Source organism: Nematostella vectensis, chromosome 3 (assembly GCF_932526225.1).
Source record: "Nematostella vectensis chromosome 3, jaNemVect1.1, whole genome shotgun sequence".
NCBI classification, from domain to species: Eukaryota; Metazoa; Cnidaria; class Anthozoa; order Actiniaria; family Edwardsiidae; genus Nematostella; species Nematostella vectensis.
Window position 1 is genome coordinate 18,908,920 of NC_064036.1, and position 21,920 is coordinate 18,930,839.

General features: G+C 39.0%; 2 protein-coding genes across 3 annotated transcripts; both read right to left on the reverse strand.

Moving 5' to 3' along the window:
• Positions 1–1,423: 1,423 nt before the first annotated feature.
• On the reverse strand, positions 1,424–15,590 carry LOC5504258 (dnaJ homolog subfamily C member 11). Of its 2 annotated transcripts, none has more exons than XM_032372560.2 (22): positions 15,387–15,590; positions 12,045–12,181; positions 11,879–11,965; positions 11,758–11,800; positions 11,067–11,137; positions 9,504–9,533; positions 9,299–9,370; positions 9,071–9,135; positions 7,752–7,803; positions 7,294–7,416; positions 7,126–7,193; positions 6,982–7,049; positions 6,610–6,734; positions 6,071–6,147; positions 5,877–5,993; positions 5,465–5,620; positions 5,267–5,336; positions 4,782–4,839; positions 4,253–4,304; positions 3,876–3,987; positions 3,463–3,549; positions 1,424–1,863 (listed from the first exon to the last, which is right to left on the reverse strand). In XM_032372560.2, exons 1-22 carry the CDS (start codon positions 15,508–15,510, stop codon positions 1,783–1,785), a joined length of 1,875 nt encoding a protein of 624 aa, XP_032228451.2. In that variant the 5' UTR covers positions 15,511–15,590; the 3' UTR covers positions 1,424–1,782. The 2 variants fall into 2 exon arrangements, with proteins under 2 accessions (XP_032228451.2, XP_001625184.2); XM_001625134.3 differs by having other exon boundaries at positions 3,420–3,549; positions 15,387–15,588.
• A 1,443-nt stretch (positions 15,591–17,033) lies between these two features.
• LOC125561122 (protein ShK-like4) lies at positions 17,034–21,508 on the reverse strand. Its single transcript, XM_048724443.1, has 4 exons — positions 21,396–21,508; positions 19,115–19,252; positions 17,471–17,596; positions 17,034–17,316 (listed from the first exon to the last, which is right to left on the reverse strand). The coding sequence occupies exons 2-4, from the start codon at positions 19,230–19,232 to the stop codon at positions 17,312–17,314; spliced, it is 249 nt and encodes an 82-aa protein (XP_048580400.1). The 5' UTR covers positions 19,233–19,252; positions 21,396–21,508; the 3' UTR covers positions 17,034–17,311.
• Positions 21,509–21,920: the final 412 nt, after the last annotated feature.

The following is a 21,920-nucleotide window of genomic DNA, read 5'->3' on the forward strand; positions in this document are numbered from 1 at the left end:
CTGGACGGAAATAATGTTCACACGGAACCATACGAAATTTACACAGAAGAAGTTTTTGCGCGGTCGAACTGAATTGACTCAAAAGCGCGTTTTTTTTTCATGCCTCGAATGTAGCGTGTGCATGCATCAATTTCCACCATTTTTTTATATATAAAAGATCTTTAGTTGGTTTTGGCCAACCAAACATCGTAATTCGGTTCGACCCTGCGGTCTTGTGCCAGTTTTACCATATTATTAATGCATGAAAGTTGTACTTTCATCTTTGTTTTGTTTGTGTGTGTGTGTTTTTTTTTTTTTTTTTTTTTTTTTGCTCTTTGAGAATCCGTAGGCGATCTAGTTCAGACGTTGCCAGCTTTTCCTGCGGAACAAATCATGCTTTCTACGCGAAAGAACCTCTGTAAGCGACACTGAGTGAAATGATAGAAACAAGAGGAAAGCTATTTAGCAGGGAAAACATGCATGATGCAGAGAAACATTAACCATTAGATGACAGTAAGGGAGCAGTCATTGTTTATCGGGAGGGGGGGGATGGCTACTAAGTTAAATTTTCTTTAATGGTTCAAAAATTGTGACCCTCCCCTGATTTGAAGCACAAAAATTGTGATCCTTCCCCAAAAGGCGACCACAAATTGGGACCCTCCCAAAATTAGCCAAATCCACCAACTAAAGCGTAGAGCCATTGATTTTTGGGTCCCGGCTTAGTCGATAGAAATCGACGAATTGATAAATTAAAGTCAGTAGACTGGCATCGAGTATTGGTTAATCAATAATAGGTATCGAAAATGTTTGTCTAATCAATTTACCATGTTATCAGTAATTATCAATTGAATTATTGTTTTTGATTGTTCTGTTAACCTTGCTTTGCCACCCACGGCAAAAAAACGAGGTTCGAGATCTTAGTGAAAGATAGATAAACAGCTCTCAAGGGAAAAAAAACAAAGGTTATAGAGAGGTATAAAAAATATTAAAAATCCTAAACTCTTGAAATTAAGCTGCTGAACAAAAAAGAAAAGAAAAAAAGAGAATTGAATAACCTGGAAATAGTTTCAATCCAAAGCACCCTTCCACAACCTTAAACCCACTGAAGGAAACTCGTATCTTTACTCCCGGTGGATCTTGACATACTAAGATTTTGCCAACCTTCCACTCAACCTCCCAAGGCTCAATAAATTGGGATCATAGTAAAGGGATTGTTGAGGTGGCCAGGGGAGGAATCTATCTTTTCGCCCAGTTTGACTTGCTCGCACTTGAGTACCCTAAGTACCCTAAGCACCTAAGCCTCCAGACTTCTCTCGCCCAGTGACGCTCAGCCAAAATGCCGTGACGAGCGAAGCGGCTGAGCGTCACTGGACGAGAGAAGTCTGGAGGCTCTGGTACCCAGGTTACGCTTGAGGGTACGACCACGGTGCACAACAGTGAAAGCTTCTTACTCAATTAGTTTATTGTTCTTTACACAAAGTACATTCAAACGAATGTAACATGGAACAAATTAGTTTGACACATAAAACATCCAAGCTAGTGGAACTGCATTTCTCTTAGAAGGCTTCCCACAAAGCTCAACAAATAACAAAAATATTTATCTGTGTCCTTGACATAACACCGAGGGGTCTATTCTTCGATTTCATAATTAATGATTATGTCTTTTTAAAATTAGAGATAAGAAATTCCCCTATTTTCGCTCTGAAATTAACTTCAGTTATGTTAAAAAGTCGTCTGTTCCAGAATAATAGAAGTTGTTCCATCAAAAGTTGTCCAGATGTCAAACCATCGTGTTTTTGTTATCTAGTCCAAGGCACGGTCTCGGCATGGCACAGTAGGCGCGTTTAGGCGCGGGAGAGGGTCAACTGGCCTCCATCCTATGCGCTGTGAAACAAAGTCATAAATCAAAACAGATAACTCAGGAAGGATGGTTTAAAGAATAACAATTTATATGGAAACATTGGCATATCTGTCGAGGGCGAGGCAATACCTCGAAACGAATAGAAGCACACCACGACAAATATATGTGGAGGGGGGGGGGGGTATCTATAGCTGTGATGAATGTTCGGGGGCGTTCCAGATACAATCAACGCGTAACAATCGGCCATCTGAAATGTTACGAAATATAGAAGAAACGTGTCTTCTTGTGTAGACGCAGGTGGTTGTACATGATTGGATTGTTTCCATACACTTGGGTATTCTTATGGTCTCCAGTGAAACCACGCATTTTATTACCACAGCACAAAGCTTAGACTTCTTGGGTATTCTTATGGTCTCCAGTGAAACCACGCATTTTATTACCACAGCACAAAGCTTAGACTGCTTGGGTATTCTTATGGTCTCCAGTGAAACCACGCATTTTATTACCACAGCACAAAGCTTAGACTTCTTGGGTATTCTTATGGTCTCCAGTGAAACCACGCATTTTATTACCACAGCACAAAGCTTAGACTTCTTGGGTATTCTTATGGTCTCCAGTGAAACCACGCATTTTATTACCACAGCACAAAGCTTAGACTTCTTGGGTATTCTTATGGTCTCCAGTGAAACCACGCATTTTATTACCACAGCACAAAGCTTAGACTGCTTGGGTATTCTTATGGTCTCCAGTGAAACCACGCATTTTATTACCACAGCACAAAGCTTAGACTGCTTGGGTATTCTTATGGTCTCCAGTGAAACCACGCATTTTATTACCACAGCACAAAGATTAGACTGCTTGGGTATTCTTATGGTCTCCAGTGAAACCACGCATTTCATTACCACAGCACAAAGCTTAGACTGCTTGGGTATTCTTATGGTCTCCAGTGAAACCACGCATTCTATTACCACAATACAAAACTTACACTGCTTGGGTATTCTTATGGTCTCAAGTGAAACTACGCATTCTATTACCACAATACAAAACTTACACTGCTTGGGTATTCTTATGGTCTCCAGTGAAACAACGCATTCTATTACCACAATACAAAACTTACACTGCTTGGGTATTCTTATGGTCTCCAGTGAAACCACGCATTCTATTACCACAATACAAAACTTACAATGCTTGGGTATTCTTATGGTCTCCAGTGAAACCACGCATTCTATTACCACAATACAAAACTTACACTGCTTGGGTATTCTTATGGTCTCCAGTGAAACCACGCATTCTATTACCACAATACAAAACTTACACTGCTTGGGTATTCTTATGGTCTCCAGTGAAACTACGCATTCTATTACCACAATACAAAACTTACACTGCTTGGGTATTCTTATGGTCTCCAGTGAAACTACGCATTCTATTACCACAATACAAAACTTACACTGCTTGGGTATTCTTATGGTCTCCAGTGAAACAACGCATTCTATTACCACAATACAAAACTTACACTGCTTGGGTATTCTTATGGTCTCCAGTGAAACCACGCATTCTATTACCACAATACAAAACTTACACTGCTTGGGTATTCTTATGGTCTCCAGTTCCCCAATAGTCACCTCGTGAAGCGCGTCCCTAAACTCGTATCGTATTCGCAGAAGTTTGTCTTGGTTTGGGCACGGATCATAGAACCCACTTAGATTGTGCTAAAGTCAAATAGGGAAAAATGTGGTAAATGACTGATACATAAGTCATCATGCCATGGAAAAACGCATCTGAGCCCATTAAAAACGGTGTCAGCAGTTTTGCAGGCCCATAACTGCCTGATTTGAGGATGAGTATCAATAGCCAACGTCGCTATGTTTATTTCCGTCTCTGATCCCAGCTCGCACAATACTGACAACTCGCGGGCTGTTTTTAAAGAAAACTTGAAAGGGCGATTTCTTTATTTTGAGAAACTTTAAGGCAGTGCCTAAATCCAGAAATTTAATATAGGAAAGCAGCTTGCGTAATTAAAGGAGACATTCCGTACCTTGGGCCCCTCGGCCAGGAAAAGACGAGATTCTCGCACTTGGCACTGGACCGGAACAGTGACGTCAATCACTTGAGCATGCGTAGAGTGGACAGTACGCTGGCCATCATGACTAAAATATTAGGGGAAAAGAAGAAGATTTAGCCTTCTTTTTACCAAAGATACTACCAAAACACTTTCTCAGATGCAACCATTCGATTTTTAAAGAAAGTACAAAGTGTAATAATAGCATAAATACATGTAAAATAAACCAAACAGGAAGACAGAGCCATTTAATCAATCCATAGCTCGGCTACTGCACATGCTGCAAATGTGTGTCAATCAACTGAATACCGACAAACATGGGTGACGTGTCCATACAGGGAATAGCATTTCACCTTTCATCCATAGAGACGAGGTTTCCGTACCAGGCATGCACAATCACAAGACCTGTTGACGTATTATAGCAGCACTTTTTAAGAATTCTGGAAAACTTAGAGAAAAAGATACCAAAGGACTATAAACACAGTATAAGAAATACAAGAAAAAAACACAAAAGAATCGTGAAATCAAATATATTATGCCGACACCAGTAAAACTGTAAACACCAAACAGTATGAACTATCTTAAGAGCCTTCTCGTCAATCAAAAGCCTGCATTTAGACACTGAAGCTTGATGAAAAGACTTGCTCTGTTTGAATATATCTTGTGGTAGGAAAAAAGAGTTATAGGGGTAGGGGTAAGAATTTCTGTTGACCACACACAAAGTGCTATCCCTTAGGGTTAAAATTGATTTGGTCGATGATCACTCCCTTCTGTTTTTATCGGATCCCCCCTCCCTCCCCCCCCCCCCCCCCCCCCCCCCCCCGGACTCTCAGCCCTTAGAATATACCAACTAAAAACATAAATACATGAACATGTAAATACCATGACGCTGACTCTCAAACTCCAGGTTGCGCTCATAGGATTCCCTCATTAGGTTAATCTTTAGGACAAAGAATCGAAAACATCACGAATTCTGCACCAAACAGACCTTGTCAACCACACGTTTGACACTGTTTTCAATATTGGAAGATAGATTGTGAGAGGAAATTTCGAAATAACAACCTAGAAACAACATCTGATGATTCAACTACCTAAATATAATATTGCAGCAGCTGATGGTAATGGGTGCTTTCTTACATTTGGTAACTGAGCTAGAGGCTTTTCAAAGAATTCCCTTGTTATTGTTTATCATTAAAGATACAGCGGTTAATTCGCAAGAAAACTTCAAAATAACTATCCACAAATAAATATTGGTTACTAGCTTGAATTAGCCGATGGAAATCGATTCTTTGTGTGACTAGACATTGAGCGGAAGCATAAAATGGCGGCGTGATTTGCCTTCTTTAAAGAACATGACAAGAACTCACTGTGTCTTCAGCTTCCTGTTTCTTCTTTGCCAGCTGTTGTGCATGCTTCTCTCTGTTCAATTCCTCTTCCCTGATTGAAAAAAGACAAGTTGTCATGCCCGTTAAGTTAAGCAGGGCTGGACACCTCAATCAAAACGACAAAACACGTTATAATAAAACAAATTATTTTTTCGACAAAATTCAATCTGTTGGGCTTACTTTTCTTGCTCTTGCTTCTTGAACGGACTAACCACCAGCACTTTGGCCACCAAGAAGACTACAACTGGAGCTATTGTTCCATAGAATATGGCGGCAGGGCTAATTTGCTCAGAGAGAGATACTGGGAAACTGTACACTTGAGTTGCTCTGGTGAGTCTACGGATGACATCAGAAAAAAAAACCCATATAGTATGTGACACAGACAGTACAGTTCTTATTTACCGACGTCAAACATGCAGCTTCTACACTGGTGGTCATTACTGACCACCTTGATTCAGCAAACAAGCTAAGCCAAACACCTTCTACTGTAATTATCCAAGGACAACTATAAGAAAAGTTTAAGTTCTGAGCTCTCAGCTAACCATCAGCAACAAAACACCATCACCATTCATCATCTTTGAAAACTGCTTACTTGATTTTTAAGGTGACTCCAGTAGGCACTCCAATACTGATGGACGCGCCCAGCTGACTGTGTTGCGATATTTTCTTCTCAATGCCATATTCAAATATCATTCCAAAGATGCCACCTCTACAACAGAAGAGTTGATGAGAGCAAATCAAATGCTGCTTAAAGATACAACAGAATAATGAGACCTTCTCACTTACTTGATAGCTAGCTTTAGTCTTGTTTCTTCTAATTTTTTTGTAACTGATGCTACACCAAATGTGTTAGGTACACCAAGCTTTAAAATGCAAAAGAGAATGGTTAGAATCATCATGTTCTTCCATCAGTACTAAAATTTGAAATAAAGAAATAAATCAGCACAACAAAAAAGCACAACAATGTTAAGTCTAAATAAGTAGATGAGTAAGGTTTTGTTAACAGAAGCCTTAGTTTTCTTAGCCAAAAACTTAAAAAAGCTAGCTAAAAACACTCTGTAAAATTAGCAGTTACATTTTAATTTTAAACAATTACTACCCATTTAGCTTTATCCCAATTCACCATTAAAAAAAATATTTTTTCTCCTAATGTGTGATCTAACTGATTGCATTATTTGTCTGACAATATTATATGGTATTAATAATATAAGAATAAATGGTATCTTATATAGCCCTATACAGTATCAACCATGTTCTGACTACTACCCATGTCTCTACTAGGACCCATTTCAGCAGAGATGAGAGGTGAAGGCAGACCTCAGTACCTGTAGGGTTAAAACAGCTCTGTAGTCTTCTGTTTCTCGGATGACTGTTGTATTCATGGATGACTGAGCACCAGCTTTCCACGTCAAATACCCAACCGTGTGCTTGTCAAGTTGCCTGGCAACCACTGATTAAAAAGAGAAAGTCACAATACTCAAGAATCCAGTAACATATATGTTTTTTAAAGTGTGACTAATGTAATTGGAATAAGTATGTAATATGTATGGTCTAAAACTACTTATTATGTATACATGCAAGAATAAATGGAAACATACTGTACATCTGGGAAGCCATTGGTTGACATGGATATATAAAAAGCTATTTGGAATTACTTTACATAAATAATTGTTGTTTGAATTATGTTAACCACTAACTTGTCTGCAGCCCTGCAGAGAGAGCAGTTCCATTGATGACTTGCATTGTTACCCCAGATGTAGCATAGCTTAAAAAGATAACAACAAAGCAAATTGAAATGGACAAAAATGGCAAACAGACTTTTACACTGTCTGAAGACAGACCTTCTTTTTGTCAAGTTTCTGAACCCCCTGAAGGTTAGGGTTGGACCATCCCCAGCACCTACTTCTACCTGAAAAATAAACACTATAATGAACAACAAATGACAATATCATATGATTCTGATGACTCAACTAATATGTGTCTAATTGTAGAACATATAATATACTCACCTCTCCCCAGGCCTTATAGGACAAGACTCGCCGCATAGATAAGGCAACACTACCACTACCATTTCCATTACGCACTCCAAGAGAGCCTGACAGTGTGGCGGTATCCATTCGAGTTAGGGGTGCCTAGAGAACAACCACAACAACTCTGAAGTGAGCCAGTGATGCTGTAGTACACTTGGTACTACAAAAAAATCTTTTATACGTTTTGTTTCTTAGACTTTATAAAACTAAAGAGTTTGCATTGTTGTTTGTACTGTACCTCTTTAACCACATGTTCAGTAAAGTGAAAACAAGTAGGGACTAAGAGATCATGCTTTAGGTGAGGGTTTGCTTATTAGACTTTATCAAACTAAAGACTTGTTGTTTATTCCTCTTTTACCACATGCTCAGTTCAGTGTAGGTAAGAGTAGGTAATAAAAGATCATGTTTTAGGTGGCTATTTACAACTCTTCTCTCACCTCTATGGACTGCATTATTGCCATGTTGCTAACTTCTATATTTGGCAACCCTCTGTAATTCAAAACACAGGTTTTCATTCCACACTGTTTAATAATTCATCTGACTTAACATTAAACGTCCGTTGACCGTCTATCCATTAATCATGAGATATGATTGGCCTGCCCTACTGTAAATAAAAAAAAAATGGCTCATCACTAGCCTTTTGGCACTAGCCCTCGGATTAATCAGCTTTCCACTGTTTAAAGCACCTTCCTTTTGCTTCCACTACAATATTCAAGTTCAAAACATCTTGCAATGAAGAAGAAGATGTGACAAACTGTATGGTGAGCAATACAGGACTTGCGCTAAGAGATCATGTGACTGTTTGTGTGGCAAATTAGTCATTATTTTTTTTATTTACATTAGACTGAATTTCCAAAGGACACTCATGCATATGTTCGTCAGGTATTCACTAGGCTACACTAGTTTGCATAAAGTACCACCATGGACTATTTCTGTCTTTTTAAGTATCCTTTTGTAATAAACCTACTATATGGGACTTGATTCTGGAACATACAGTATTCTACAACTAATTCTGTTGCCTCTGAACTGTGTCATCTTTTAAACCGGTACTGGTGTTTATTACAGGGCTTCTGGAATTACGCGCTTGTGCGGAAGCGCATAATTTGGCTTTCTACGCGTAATCCACAAATTTCTGTGTAATCCCGCGTAATTTGGCTAAATTTTGAAATAAAAAACATTTAAGTGCACAGCTGATGTGTTCTTTTAGGGTTCTTGCCTCTATTTCTCGTAATTCTTAAGAATGCGATATTTCAAACTGAAATTCTAAAACAAATAAAATGACTAGGCATTCTTTGCTAAACCGCGAAGGCCTAGGACTAATAATAAAATACTTTTTTAATTGGCTGGTGGCTAGGAGCCAATAAAAACTCGCCTAAGATATTTTCGCGCAAAAAATTAACCTTTTCAAGTTATTTTGTGCTTTCCTTCGGTACAAAATGTAGTTTGGGCATAACAGTTGATATTCTGTGTAATTTAGCGCGTAATTCAGTAAAGAATCCCTCAAAATTTTGATTTTTAAAGAAAAATGTATTGCAGAATCCCGCAAAATTTAGCGTGTAATGATTGATTTTTCACGTAATTAAGCAAAGAATCCCAAGTAATTTTGAGTTTTTTTCTGCGTAATTCCAGAAGCCCTGTTATTAGCAAATTTACACATCACAAACGTTTACTGCTTTTAGTAAATTTGTAACACAAGTACATAGCTGTGCTATAGCAGCCTGTGTAACCAAATGATGATATGGCAATTGTACTTTACCTTTCTTCTAGTCCTTCGTAATGGTCAAACAAGTCAGTTGCATCAACACCAACTATCACACTACCCTGTAAGACAATGGACAGGACTAGATAATAAAATTCAGAGAGCCCACTTCATCTCATTTTTTCTTGCTGGAGTTTAGGCTTGGTTTCTAGCTTGTTTCTCTGGGTCAACACTTTTTTTGTTGTGTGAACCTTCACAATTTTTATTTTAGTGTATTGTACAAACCTTAGGATTTGTTCTCTGTTGGAGGCGTCTTTCCTCTTTTTCTCTCTGCAGACGCTCATACTCTGCTTGAATCTGTACCAAGATTAATATGTACAAGAGTACAGCAAAAGAGTGACATAAATTCATTCTTTGTAATATCTAAATGTACAACATATGAAACAATCTTACAACAACCACATACTGTACTTAAACGAGACAAAAATACCTCAGCTGGAGTTCTTCTTCTTTCAATGACCTAAAAATAGGCATGAAGAGAGTAAACAACAACATATCTTTAATAGACTTGACTAAATCTTAGTAAGACACCCACCTCCAAGCCACGTATCATCAATACAGTAACTGAAGATGACTAAATCGTAGTAAGACACCCACCTCCAAGCCACGCATCATCAATACAGTAACTAAAGATGACTAAATCGTAGTAAGACACCCACCTCCAAGCCACACATCATCAATACAGTAACTAAAGATGACTAAATCGTAGTAAGACACCCACCTCCAAGCCACACATCATCAATACAGTAACTAAAGATGACTGAATCCAGTGAGACACCCACCTCCAATCCACACATCATCAATACAGTAACTAAATATGATTAAATCTTAGTAAGACACCCACCTCCAAGCCACGCATCATCAATACAGTAACTAAAGATGACTGAATCTTAGTGAGACACCCACCTCCAAGCCACACATCATCAATACAGTAACTAAAGATGACTGACTCCAGTGAGACACCCACCTCCAAGCCACACATCATCAATACAGTAACTAAAGATGACTGAATCTTAGTGAGACACCCACCTCCAAGCCACGCATCATCAATACAGTAACTAAAGATGACTGAATCTTAGTGAGACACCCACCTCCAAGCCACGCATCATCAATACAGTAACTAAAGACACCCACCTCCAAGCCACACATCATCAATACAGTAACTAAAGATGACTGAATCTTGGTGAGACACCCACCTCCAAGCCAACATCATCAATACAGTAACTAAAGATGACTGAATCTTAGTGAGACACCCACCTCCAAGCCACACATCATCAATACAGTAACTAAAGATGACTGAATCTTAGTGAGACACCCACCTCCAAGCCACACATCATCAATACAGTAACTAAAGATGACTGAATCTTAGTGAGACACCCACCTCCAAGCCACGCATCATCAATACAGTAACTAAAGATGACTAACTCCAGTGACACACCCACCTCCAAGCCACACATCATCAGTACAGTAATTAAAGATGACTGAATCTTAGTGAGACACCCACCTCCAAGCCACACATCATCAATACAGTAACTAAAGATGACTGAATCTTGGTGAGACACCCACCTCCAAGCCAACATCATCAATACAGTAACTAAAGATGACTGAATCTTAGTGAGACACCCACCTCCAAGCCACGCATCATCAATAGAGTAACTAAAGATGACTGAATCTTAGTGAGACAGCCACCTCCAAGTCACAAATCATCAATACAGTAACTAAAGATGACTGAATCCAGTGAGACACCCACCTCCAAGCCACACATCATCAATACAGTAATTAAAGATGACTGAATCTTAGTGAGACACCCACCTCCAAGCCACACATCATCAATAGAGTAACTAAAGATGACTGAATCTTAGTGAGACAGCCACCTCCAAGCCACACATCATCAATACAGTAACTAAAGATGACTGAATCTTAGTGAGACACCCACCTCCAACCCAGCATCATATCATCAATATATGTGCTAAGGTTGACTGACTACACCCACCTCCCAACCAGCATCCAAGCCTTTCTGGCCATAAACATCATAGATAGCTTTTGTCTCTGGGTCACTTAACACTGTAGAGATAGATAAAAAGTCAAACAATAAGAGACAGAGAGATAACTGTGGATGATAGATAGATTGATACTTCATTCAATAATAAATTGTTGAGAAATAATTATTCAATGCTATATTACAGAATAACTAAAACTTTGATACAACCTATATTATGTTAAGTTTTTTTCTAAACATTTTAAGGAAATGACCAGTAGAGCATTATTTGAAATTGGTACAAGGTGACATAGGGAATACAGCCAGTTTAGCTAGGAATATGTGCTTTATTCAACACTAAAAAGACATTAGACATCTTTTCAGAGTAAGATTAGGGAAACAATTTCCCACGGGCGTAGAGGGAAGTAGGCCTACAAAATATTTTTTTTTTCCACCAGGTCCTTTTAAAGACTAGCCGCCTATCATATTATGGGGATGTCCGGCGGAGAATATTTAAAAAAAAAAACATTATATTTCTCGCATTACTTTTATTTGGTTGTTGCATTAAATGTTGGGAGGCCTGTGGAGCCATCCCTAGCTACAAACCTTGCCATTAGTGGGCAAGTCTAATGTCAAGTCTAATGGTGCGGCCCTCTTATTGAGATATTGATGTTGCATCATTTCTACAGACAGAAACAACACTGACCTTCGTAAGCTTTCTGAACCTTGCTGAACAACTGCACAGCCACCTGCAAAATGCACTCACAAATATCAAACAATATAAATTCTTCTAACTCAGGCAAACACCACACCAATTTAGCACATACCCTCTTTTTCTCCGGGTCAGTGTGCTTGTCTGGGTGATACAGGACGCATAGTCGTCGGTACGCGGCCTTCAGCTCGTCTTCGTTGGCCTGAAAAATATAAGAAAAAGCGTTTGAACTCTTGCAGTATGCTATCATTCAATCATTAATGACTGACTTATATGAATACCTCCTTTCGGACGGCCAAAACAGCGTAGTAATCAACCTCATCTTCAGATTCGTCATGCGGGGCGTCCGCCATCTTGAAATATTGTACAGTTAGCTGCCCAGGAACACTCGGCCGGTCGGGGCGAGCGCGCGGGATACCTGTGAGGTTCTGAGACGTTAGGGTCTAGGCCGTTGTTTTCTTTTCCCTTCCTCGTCTGGACTTTACGTACAAGCACATCTTCTCTAGATTATCCTACGACGAGCTTTATAACCTTAAATGTCGAAGACAGGCCCGTCCCCAGGGGGGGGGGGGGGGGCTGCAGGGAGAACGCTGCCACTTTTAAGTACTCAATAGACGTGATAGCCAAATATGATGTCCAATAAACGTCCCGTGGAGATACTGCAAAGGTTTAAAAAAAACCCTCTTTGTTTGTTCTTTCGGGGGTGGTCAGAGAACAACCCCCCCCCCCCCCCCCCCGGAAAAATTAGGTCCACTTTCTCGGATTCCGCATCCCCCCCCCCCTCCCCCGAAAAAATAAAAAATTCCTGGGTATGGACCTGCGAAGAGTTAGCAAAAACATTCAAAATTTGGCTACATACCAGAGTGTTCTAGCTTATGCTTTATAGTTTTTCCTACGAATAGCACGTCCCTGGGTTACGGATCTGGACGTCCACTCAGATGACTTATTACACACCAACATTGATGATGATGGCCTTATCCATCTAGCTGTTAACTGTAATTAAACTTTTTGAGACTTAATCTTGCTGGATGTAGGTCATTTTCATCAAAAGGTCCGTTTGAGTTTTTCAAAATTGTTCAACATTAGTAAGATTTATAGCGAAGCGCCGCGTGAGCGGAGCCCCATACCTAAGAAAAAGTGGTATACAAAACAAATGTGGTAACAAATATTGGTAACCCATTGACTCGATTTGTGACGCGATGTCCGTCCGTCCGTCCCTTAAAAGCATCGTAATATAGATTTAGGAATTGCCTAAAAGCGGAGCTCCAAACCACCAAATCTTTGCTTACTTTCGCTTAATAATTTAAAAAATATTAAATATCATTATTATTTCTGTTTTTGACGACGTCAACAATTTCACAGATCACGCGACCAACTTGTTATATGAAGAAAACATTGTCGTTTTGAGGGACTGGTTTACAAAAAGTTTACAAAGCACCTGCGGTACGGTAACCTTAAAAATGTAAAGAATATCTCTTGAAAGACATTGTTTAACAACCAAACTCGGTAGGTGTCATGTTGGTGTCAAGGGGGTGCTCCAATATGGTCACGTAATTGTGACGTCATCAATGACGTCACTTTAAGCAAAATATGTTGACGTCATCAAAATGAAAAACAGTTTGGTTGCAATACGATGTTTCCTTCTTGAAATATAAATATTTGTTTTATTTTAATGACGTCAGCATATTTTTTGCTTTTAGTGACGTCATCAATGACGTCATACAACATGTGACCATATTGCTGCATCCCACTTGACACATACATGACAACTACCGAGTTTCGTTGCTATACGATGTTTTCTTTGTGAAACATAAATATTTTTTTTTATTTTGATGACGTCAGCATACTTTTTCCTTCTAGTGACGTCATCGATGACGTCACAAATCACGTGACCACAGTTTTGCACCTCTTTTGACACATATGACACCTGCCAAGTTTGGTTGTCATACGATGCTTTTAAGGGACGGACGGCGGACGGACATCGCGTCACGAAAACTCTAGTCGAGGGTTACTAATATTTGTTACCATATTTGTTTTATACACCTGTTTCAAATAACGTAGTCAGTGCAAACGGCGTTTGTCAAAAGGCAGTCCTCCTGTCAAAAAATACCAAGAAACTTGTCAAATTTCTACTGAAAGTAGGAAAATGTTGATAATTTCTATGATTATAATACCTATTATTTTTATTCTTACAAATAATTATACCCAAAAGCAGTGATTGGTCTTAGAACTGCCATTTGCTAATTGTCATTCGCCATTTGCACTGACAACGTTTATTGAAATAGGTGTATACCATTTTTCTTAGGAATAGAATCAAAAAGCCCAAACTGTCGCGATCCCGTACCAGAACAATGAATACAATACACCAAAAACTGGAAATCGACTCTGCCAAATTTTTGTCTTTAATAAGACTTCTTCAGGGCAGACTGAAAAAGGTGAATCGTTATAAGCTTATTTACATCAGAATAGTGGCGCGAGACGCAAAAACATTACAACTGACAAAAACGCGCGGTTTCTAGAATAGCGTGCTATGGATAAAAAGAATTTACACATCTCTACGTGGGTTCCTACTACAACAAAAGTCATCACTATTAAGACCCCGCGGGTAGAGAGACTTAAGCCGATAAGCCCACTGGCCTTCCCTTTCCCTAAGCTGAGCCTCAGAGTTACACTTATCTATAAGTTGTACCATAACATTATTAAGACCTAAATGATTCTCGCAATGAAAATGTTGATAGATAAGGTCATCCTTAACTCTTTCACTAACCGGTAAACTAGGGTGCTTATTTAACCTACTTTTATGATTATTAAAACACTTCCTAAAACTATTGATAGTAGACCCTACGTATTGCTTGCTACACAGAGCAAGTAATTAGATAAACAACAAAATCTGAGTTACAGACCAAGTCAAAATTAATGACACATTTCTTATTAGTAACTGTACTACGAAAATCCCGCCCTGTCTTAAAAAAGTTACACACCTAACACCTTTTACCGCCACATTTACCACAACCTCTAACCTGAGTACTATCCTCTTTAAGAGGAGTGCACCAACATATCCTTTAAACTCCTAGTTTTCCTATAAGCCACCATAGGTACCCTACCAATAGCACCCCTACATCTACTAGAAGATTCTAGAACTGGCTGTAAATTACGAAGAATACCAGGTAAATTAGGTAAAGCTGGATGAAAAGTGACTACAAAAGGTACACGATCATTCTTACCTTTACGCCTGTCTTTCAATGTGTCGTCCCTAGGAATACGTCTAACCCGGTTAACTTCCCTCCCCACAAACCTGCTGTCATAACCCCTATCAACTAAACAACCTTGTAACTCTAATACCCTCTTTTAGAAAGAAGAGTCTTCCGAACATATCCTACGAATACGTAGTGCCTGTCCAAAAGGAATGCCTTTCTTACAAGCAGACGGATGACAGGACGTATGAAAAAGATATTGATGCTTATCAGTAGGCTTACTATACAGATCTGTAGATATAAACCCATCCCTAAGAGTAAGTGAAACATCCAAAAAATTTACCTGACTAGTAGACCACTCAAACGTAAATTTTATAGTTCTATGTATAGAGTTCATGTGAGCCATAAACTGTCTCAGAGCGTCCTCACCTTCAGTCCAGATCATGAAAATGTCATCGATATACCTACGCCATAAATAAGGCTTAACTGGAGAAGAGTCTATGATTTCCTTTTCCACTTTAGCCATAAAAAGATTAGCATATGATGGTGCCATTCTAGTACCTATAGCCGTACCTAATACCTGTAAATAATGCTTCTTATTAAATACTAAGTTATTATTCTCCAGGACAATGCGAGCTAAGTCCACAAGGTCCTCAGTAGGAATAATTACCATTTTTCTTAGGTATGGGGCTCCGCTCACGTGTGGCGCTTCGCGCCGCGTGGGAGCTCCGCTAAAAAGAGCAGTCCGCTGGACCCCCTTCTGAAAGTAAGCTTCAGGAAAAAACAGACTATCCCTGTATCAAAGATCTAAGTATGAATGGTAATATTGTGGAAAAAGAATATCTTAGTATCCTTTTATAGATTTTTTTAAAAACAAGGCTTACGGATGAAAAACGCATTGTTTGATTATCTAAATTGTTCTTAACGTCCGAGTACTGGAAACAGCAAAGACGCGCTGATCACTTCGGAAGCGTTGAAGGTGATTATATAGCTCTCTGTTGACGTCTTTAGAGACGCACCGGCAGCGCGCACACGTACGGCTCAATGCTATTAGACACTTAGATCTATCTAGTAGGCGTGAGCGCTCTTTCTTGACCATCTTGAGTGCTTTTCGCCTTGTTTGATGCTTGAGAGAGATTCCTTGTCTTGTTTGACAGATACAAGAGTATGATTAAAGAAGTATGACAGAAGTTCATTTCTACCTTGACACGAAGAATTTGATTGCGCAAAAGCGAGATATATGCAGTCTTATTTGTTTAACTTTTCAAGAATCTTATGATATTCAGACATTGATAATGGCGTTTCGGGCTCCGAACGTCAGTGAAATATTAAAACATCTGTTTCAACTATGTCAATTTTCATGTATTTCACTGATCTCTTCAGTTCTCATAAGCCTTTCTCATTGACATGGTGGATATACTGATTTTTTTAATTAGTAAGGAATAAATCATTATAGAAATTGATTTAAAAGTTCACTGTTGTAAACGAAACCATCAAGTGGAAATGACGAAATTATCCCTCCCTCTTCCTCCTGTCACAAAACTTACCTTATTTACCGTTACTACCATCCTTCCTCCGAAACCGCCTCACCCCATCCCCCTCAAGTGTTGTGTTTCAATGTTGGAATGCGTACACAACTCTTTAGGGGTGGGGGAGGGAGGGGGACCATGATGAATTGCGTTACCTCTATTAGCTGTGCTTTGGTTTGTCATGGACGGTACGGGGGAAGGGGGGGATTGGCGATTGGAATTACGCCTCCTTCGGAATAAGGGAGCAGGAAACATGGACCGACTTATGCATTCCACAAGTACTTGTGCAACACATCAGAAACTGTAAGCTCGCTCCTCTCTCAATAGTTATAGTTTTATGTTATTATAAGTTTTATCAAGATACCAATTTCACAATAGTAATATGGTTGCTGCTTCTAGCAATCACCGTCACCTCTTTTCCCATCTGAAAATTTATCCGATTTTTTATCGCCGCCATTTTTCACTATGATATTTCTTCAAATAGTTGATAAAACTCATATTTTGTTTAATTCATATATAAGGGAGGCAACAAAGAAAGAAACGTATGTTTTCCTCAGTCAAGTTTTATTAGACCGATTTATCGGGTAGACTACGTATGAGTTTATTTATAGAGCCACTCTACTATACACAGGTTCTATCGTTGGGTTAGCCATATTATTTATCGATACTCTAAAAACTGTGAGCTTTAAAACAAATAAAACTAGCAGGTGTACTATTAATTGGATCCTTCTGACAAGAACTGACTGCAGTAAACATAGAACATGTCCGAAGTGTCTGCTGTCCGGGGTGGTCCGTGTCGTGATATATGCACTTATCAGTTATAGATCAACCTGCCAAGATAAAAATAAATAAAAATCAGAAACGAAGACTTGCCTTACAACATAAACAAACAAACAAAATGAAACAAACGACAGCAAAAAAGCAGCACTGATGTCAAAAGCGGGAGTCGCTGCATTCCTGGAAAGGTCAGCCGTGTCTACTCACATAATCCACAGGATAGCGCACACTCTTCGGCCTGTGCCGTGCTGCAGATATCCTCGTAGTTGCTCTGGAAGAAACAGCTCCAGTGTGAGTCCCTGCAGTCCCGTTTGCTACTAGCGCGATCCAGCCCTGGAAATAAATACAGAAGAGGTCACGTTTAACTACATTTTAAGGACATTTGATAAAATGAAAATGGCTTAGAATGCATAGAACCCGAACAACACCTGTAAGAAATTAATCAAGGTCTGTACGAACGTCCTTAAAAAAATTCATATGGAGGTTTCCGCTTAAAGAAAGGTTAAAAATTATAGAGCGCATCTAAAGTCATCTCAGGAGAGGTCTAACTTGATGAGGACCCCGTTAATCGAGGTGCACTGGTTATGCGGAGACTTCGCGGACTGTGGGATGAAAAAGTGATCTGTTTAGAAATAACTTTACGCAGCAATGTTCATAACAATAATTTTTTTGAAAGTCTTTAAAACCCTGCATGCATAATACCATCGGGATGGACCTTTGATTGTGGTCAATTTACCTTTAAGAGCCTATGGTATAATATATATTGTGTGTGGTCAACAGCAAATTTTCTCCTAAGAGATTACTATGCTCTTCCCCATGGTATAATATATTGTGTGTGGTCAACAGCAAATTTTCTCCTAAGAGATTACTATGCCCTCCCCCCATGGTATAATATATTGTGTGTGGTCAATAGCAAATGTACTCCTAAGAGATTACTATGCCCTCCCCCCATGGTATAATATATTGTGTGTGGTCAACAGCAAATTTTCTCCTAAGAGATTACTATGCCCTCCCCCATGGTATAATATATTGTGTGTGGTCAACAGCAAATTTTCTCCTAAGAGATTACTTTGCCTCCCCCCCCCCCCACCCCCCACCCCCCCGTGGTATAATATATTGTGTGTGATCAATAGCAAATTTACTCCTAAGAGATTACTATGCCCTCCCCCCATGGTATAATCTATTGTGTGTGGTCAATAGCAAATTTACTCCTAAGAGATTACTATGCCCTCCCCCCATGGTATAATATATTGTGTGTGGTCAATAGCAAATGTACTCCTAAGAGATTACTATGCCCTCCCCCCATGGTATAATATATTGTGTGTGGTCAATAGCAAATGTACTCCTAAGAGATTACTATGCCCTCCCCCCATGGTATAATATATTGTGTGTGGTCAATAGCAAATGTACTCCTAAGAGATTACTATGCCCTCCCCCCCATGGTATAATATATTGTGTGTGGTCAATAGCAAATGTACTCCTAAGAGATTACTATGCCCTCCCCCCATGGTATAATATATTGTGTGTGGTCAATAGCAAATGTACTCCTAAGAGATTACTATGCCCTCCCCCCCATGGTATAATATATATTATGTGTGGTCAATAGCAAATTTACTCCTAAGAGATTACTATGCCCTCCCCCCATGGTATAATATATTGTGTGTGGTCAACAGCAAATGTACTCCTAAGAGATTACTATGCCGCAGGATATAATTTGTGAGCATATACGCATGCTTGACTGGGTTCCCACGCGATTGCAAGCATGTTCACACCGTAGCTCACGCGATTGTGAGCGTGTTCACCCCGTGGCTCACGCGATTGCGAGCGTGTTAACTAAGCCCGATTGTTTACCCTTCAAGAAATCCGCATGGTTCATGTTCTTGTAGCTTCCCTTCTGTTTGGGTAGAGCATTTGTCGAGGACAGAACCATTATAGCCACGAACAATACAGCAATCACTCTTGTGTCCATCTTTTGAGCTTTGCGAAAACCTGCAAGAAAAAGATGGCTGGTAGTGAGGTACACTCATTTATTTAACACTGTATTTAATAAATGCTGAACCGACAAAGCGAATACTAAGCATGTGTCAGATGCACCTTAAACCCGGGTTACCAGCCGTGACAGTGGCCAGATAATTAATTGTTTTTGTTTTGTTTTTCAATTGTTTCTGAGATCTTCAATTCTAAATAATTGCTGGTTTGACTTAAACTTGCCTCAGGTATGAGGCGAGATTAGCCCATGCTTAAAATTTGTTAACATGTTAAGGTATCCTATTATTAATCGAGCGAATTATTGGCCTTTGCAAAGTTGAATGGAATCGGTTTCTTTCGTATATTATTTTTATGCCAAACGACGCCAAACATCGTCATTTTATTACCGCGAAATAATGCACTGCGAACGTGTAGGCAGTTAAAATAGTCGAATTATAATACGTAGGCAGTTAAAATAGTCCAATAATGGCTAAATCATGATTCTTTCAGCCGGTTTCTCATTCTATCGAGAGAAAGAACAAATTTTTGGACGGCTTTGATAGCCATTTCATTTTTTTATATGCTATAGATTTTTTTATAAAATCAATGCTCGATTAGGGCTATCATCTGCGAAAATATACAGTTTGAAAATTTTCGTCAGGTTTTTTTTGCACATTTTGGTCAAAATTTGAATGCTGTTTCTGAATCAGATCAAGTCGCGAATGTTATAACATAACATTAAAAAAATGAAATGAATAAGCAGAAAAGGCTCAATCACTTTCCAACATATATTACTGAGAAAATATAAAAAAATCGCATGACCGACAAAGTGTACCGACTGCAAAGTACACGCTTATCATTCAAGTGCTACTACTACGATAAAACTGATGACGCCGGCAAATCTACCCCTCGCCTTGAGGCTTGAAGACCGAACCACAGAAACAAGGCGTTGCAATCGAAGCACTCTAGAAAATCCGAATAAACACTTTCTTCTATTATTTTTCTTCTTAAAGTCATCTTGATTTGCTAAGCACGCGTATACTTTAAAGCGAGTTGACCGCAACCCAAGAAATAGTTGTCTCGTCTCGAAACACACAGCTGTCAACGGCGATAAAAGGCGTGGCGTGTGGTTAATACATCAAGGCACCCTAGAGAGACCGAATAACGATTGAACTTTTGAAATATTGATAACACCAATTATCATATCTAGAAAATGCTATAAGTGTAGAAGAATTCTTTTTTTTAACTTTCGTTGAGTAAAATATATAATATTGTTTTACAAGGTGTTTCATGAGTAAATACAGAGATTTCTTTAGGCCCTATTGCTATGGCATCTGATCTACCACCTGCTCATTAAAAATTTTCGATGGCCATTTTTCAAGTACATTTATTAAGGGTTTTTTTTAAGGCGTGAGCGGAAAGAAGTGTTAAACAGCCCGAGTAGCGGTCAGGACTCTAAATCACATAGAAAGAAAGGCAATGATGGCAAGAAATCTATACATAATTTAATGCTACACACATATCCCCCATACAAAGTTTATGGTGAGCTTAATATGACGCTATCTTTCTTTGAGCAATTTTGGCATCCAGCGACCCTGCTACTTTAAGCTGCCTTTTTAGTCAATTATTTGGTCAGTTTAATATAAAATTTGTAACATGTACACTGTTAAGTGTGATTTTGGCGCAGCTTACATATCTCAGCCATTCGCTGTCTATCTGTTAAGGATTTAACTCAGCCTCCGCGGTCTATCTGTTGGCGATTTGCCTCAGCCATTCGTGGTCTATCTGTTATCGACTAGGCTTTCAGACGAATTGAACAAAACGATGTTCTTGATAAGACTGGAGTTTAACCTAATAAGTCTGTTCTTCATAATCTCCATGATCACGAATACTCCAAATCTGACGAAATAGGAGGCTAATGGTATGAGGAAAATACTAACCTTTATGAGTTGCTAATAAATAAGTGATCACTGATGATCTCTTTTTAAAAATCCTCTGCAGAACTGTAGCAACACATTTTCGTGTGATGACTTTTTGGGGCGTTAAACACGAAAACGCATAAACGGTAAACCCGAGAAAAATTAGAAAAAAAAAACTGATCAAGCAAGATAGAGTACATAGATAACATACATTACCTACGTGAAAAAGTTCATTTTGCACTTACCTTCAGCAGTTTAACGGTTTCGTTCTCTTCGGGTGTAATTGAAGTTTGGCAAGGTGACTTGTTCCCGGTTTTTATATAGGAGCGCCCTCTGACTCTACAATGAATATTTCATGTCAGATCGGCTTATTGCTTTCATATATTGATAAGTATTTTAGGAGTACATCACAAGCAGGCGCCCCGGAGTAACACTCACTTGATTCAATAATTTCTAATAAAACAACTTGTCATTAAATATAAACGACACTGTGTTTTACATATGTATTCTTAAGTAAATTTCCCTTTCATATCTATAAACCTGCTTTTGGATTCAAGGGACGTCTTTTTACGTGCTATAATTATGTCAAAAGAGCTATTATATCAGAGATGAAAAGAGTGAATTACGCGTTGGGTTTCGTGATGAAAAAGGAAGAAATGAGTTGGTGAATAAGATTGTACGAGGGTGCGGCTCGCAAAAAATAACCAATATCTATAAAAAAGTGCGACTTAATGATTCTTTAATCAGGCTCCTTTAATCCTGTTGTTTCT

Coding starts and splice junctions, on each gene's coding strand:
- LOC125561122 (XM_048724443.1), bottom strand. CDS start 19,232: ATGGACACAAGAGTGATTGCTGTATTGTTCGTGGCTATAATGGTTCTG. Junction 17,597..19,114: donor CCATGCGGATTTCTTGAAGG/GTAAACAATCGG, acceptor ATTTATTTCCAG/GGCTGGATCGCGCTAGTAGC.
- LOC5504258 (XM_032372560.2), bottom strand. CDS start 15,510: ATGGCACCATCATATGCTAATCTTTTTATGGCTAAAGTGGAAAAGGAA. Junction 12,182..15,386: donor TTTCATGATCTGGACTGAAG/GTGAGGACGCTC, acceptor AGAACCTCACAG/GTATCCCGCGCGCTCGCCCC. Junction 7,194..7,293: donor CCTATAAGGCCTGGGGAGAG/GTGAGTATATTA, acceptor TTTATTTTTCAG/GTAGAAGTAGGTGCTGGGGA.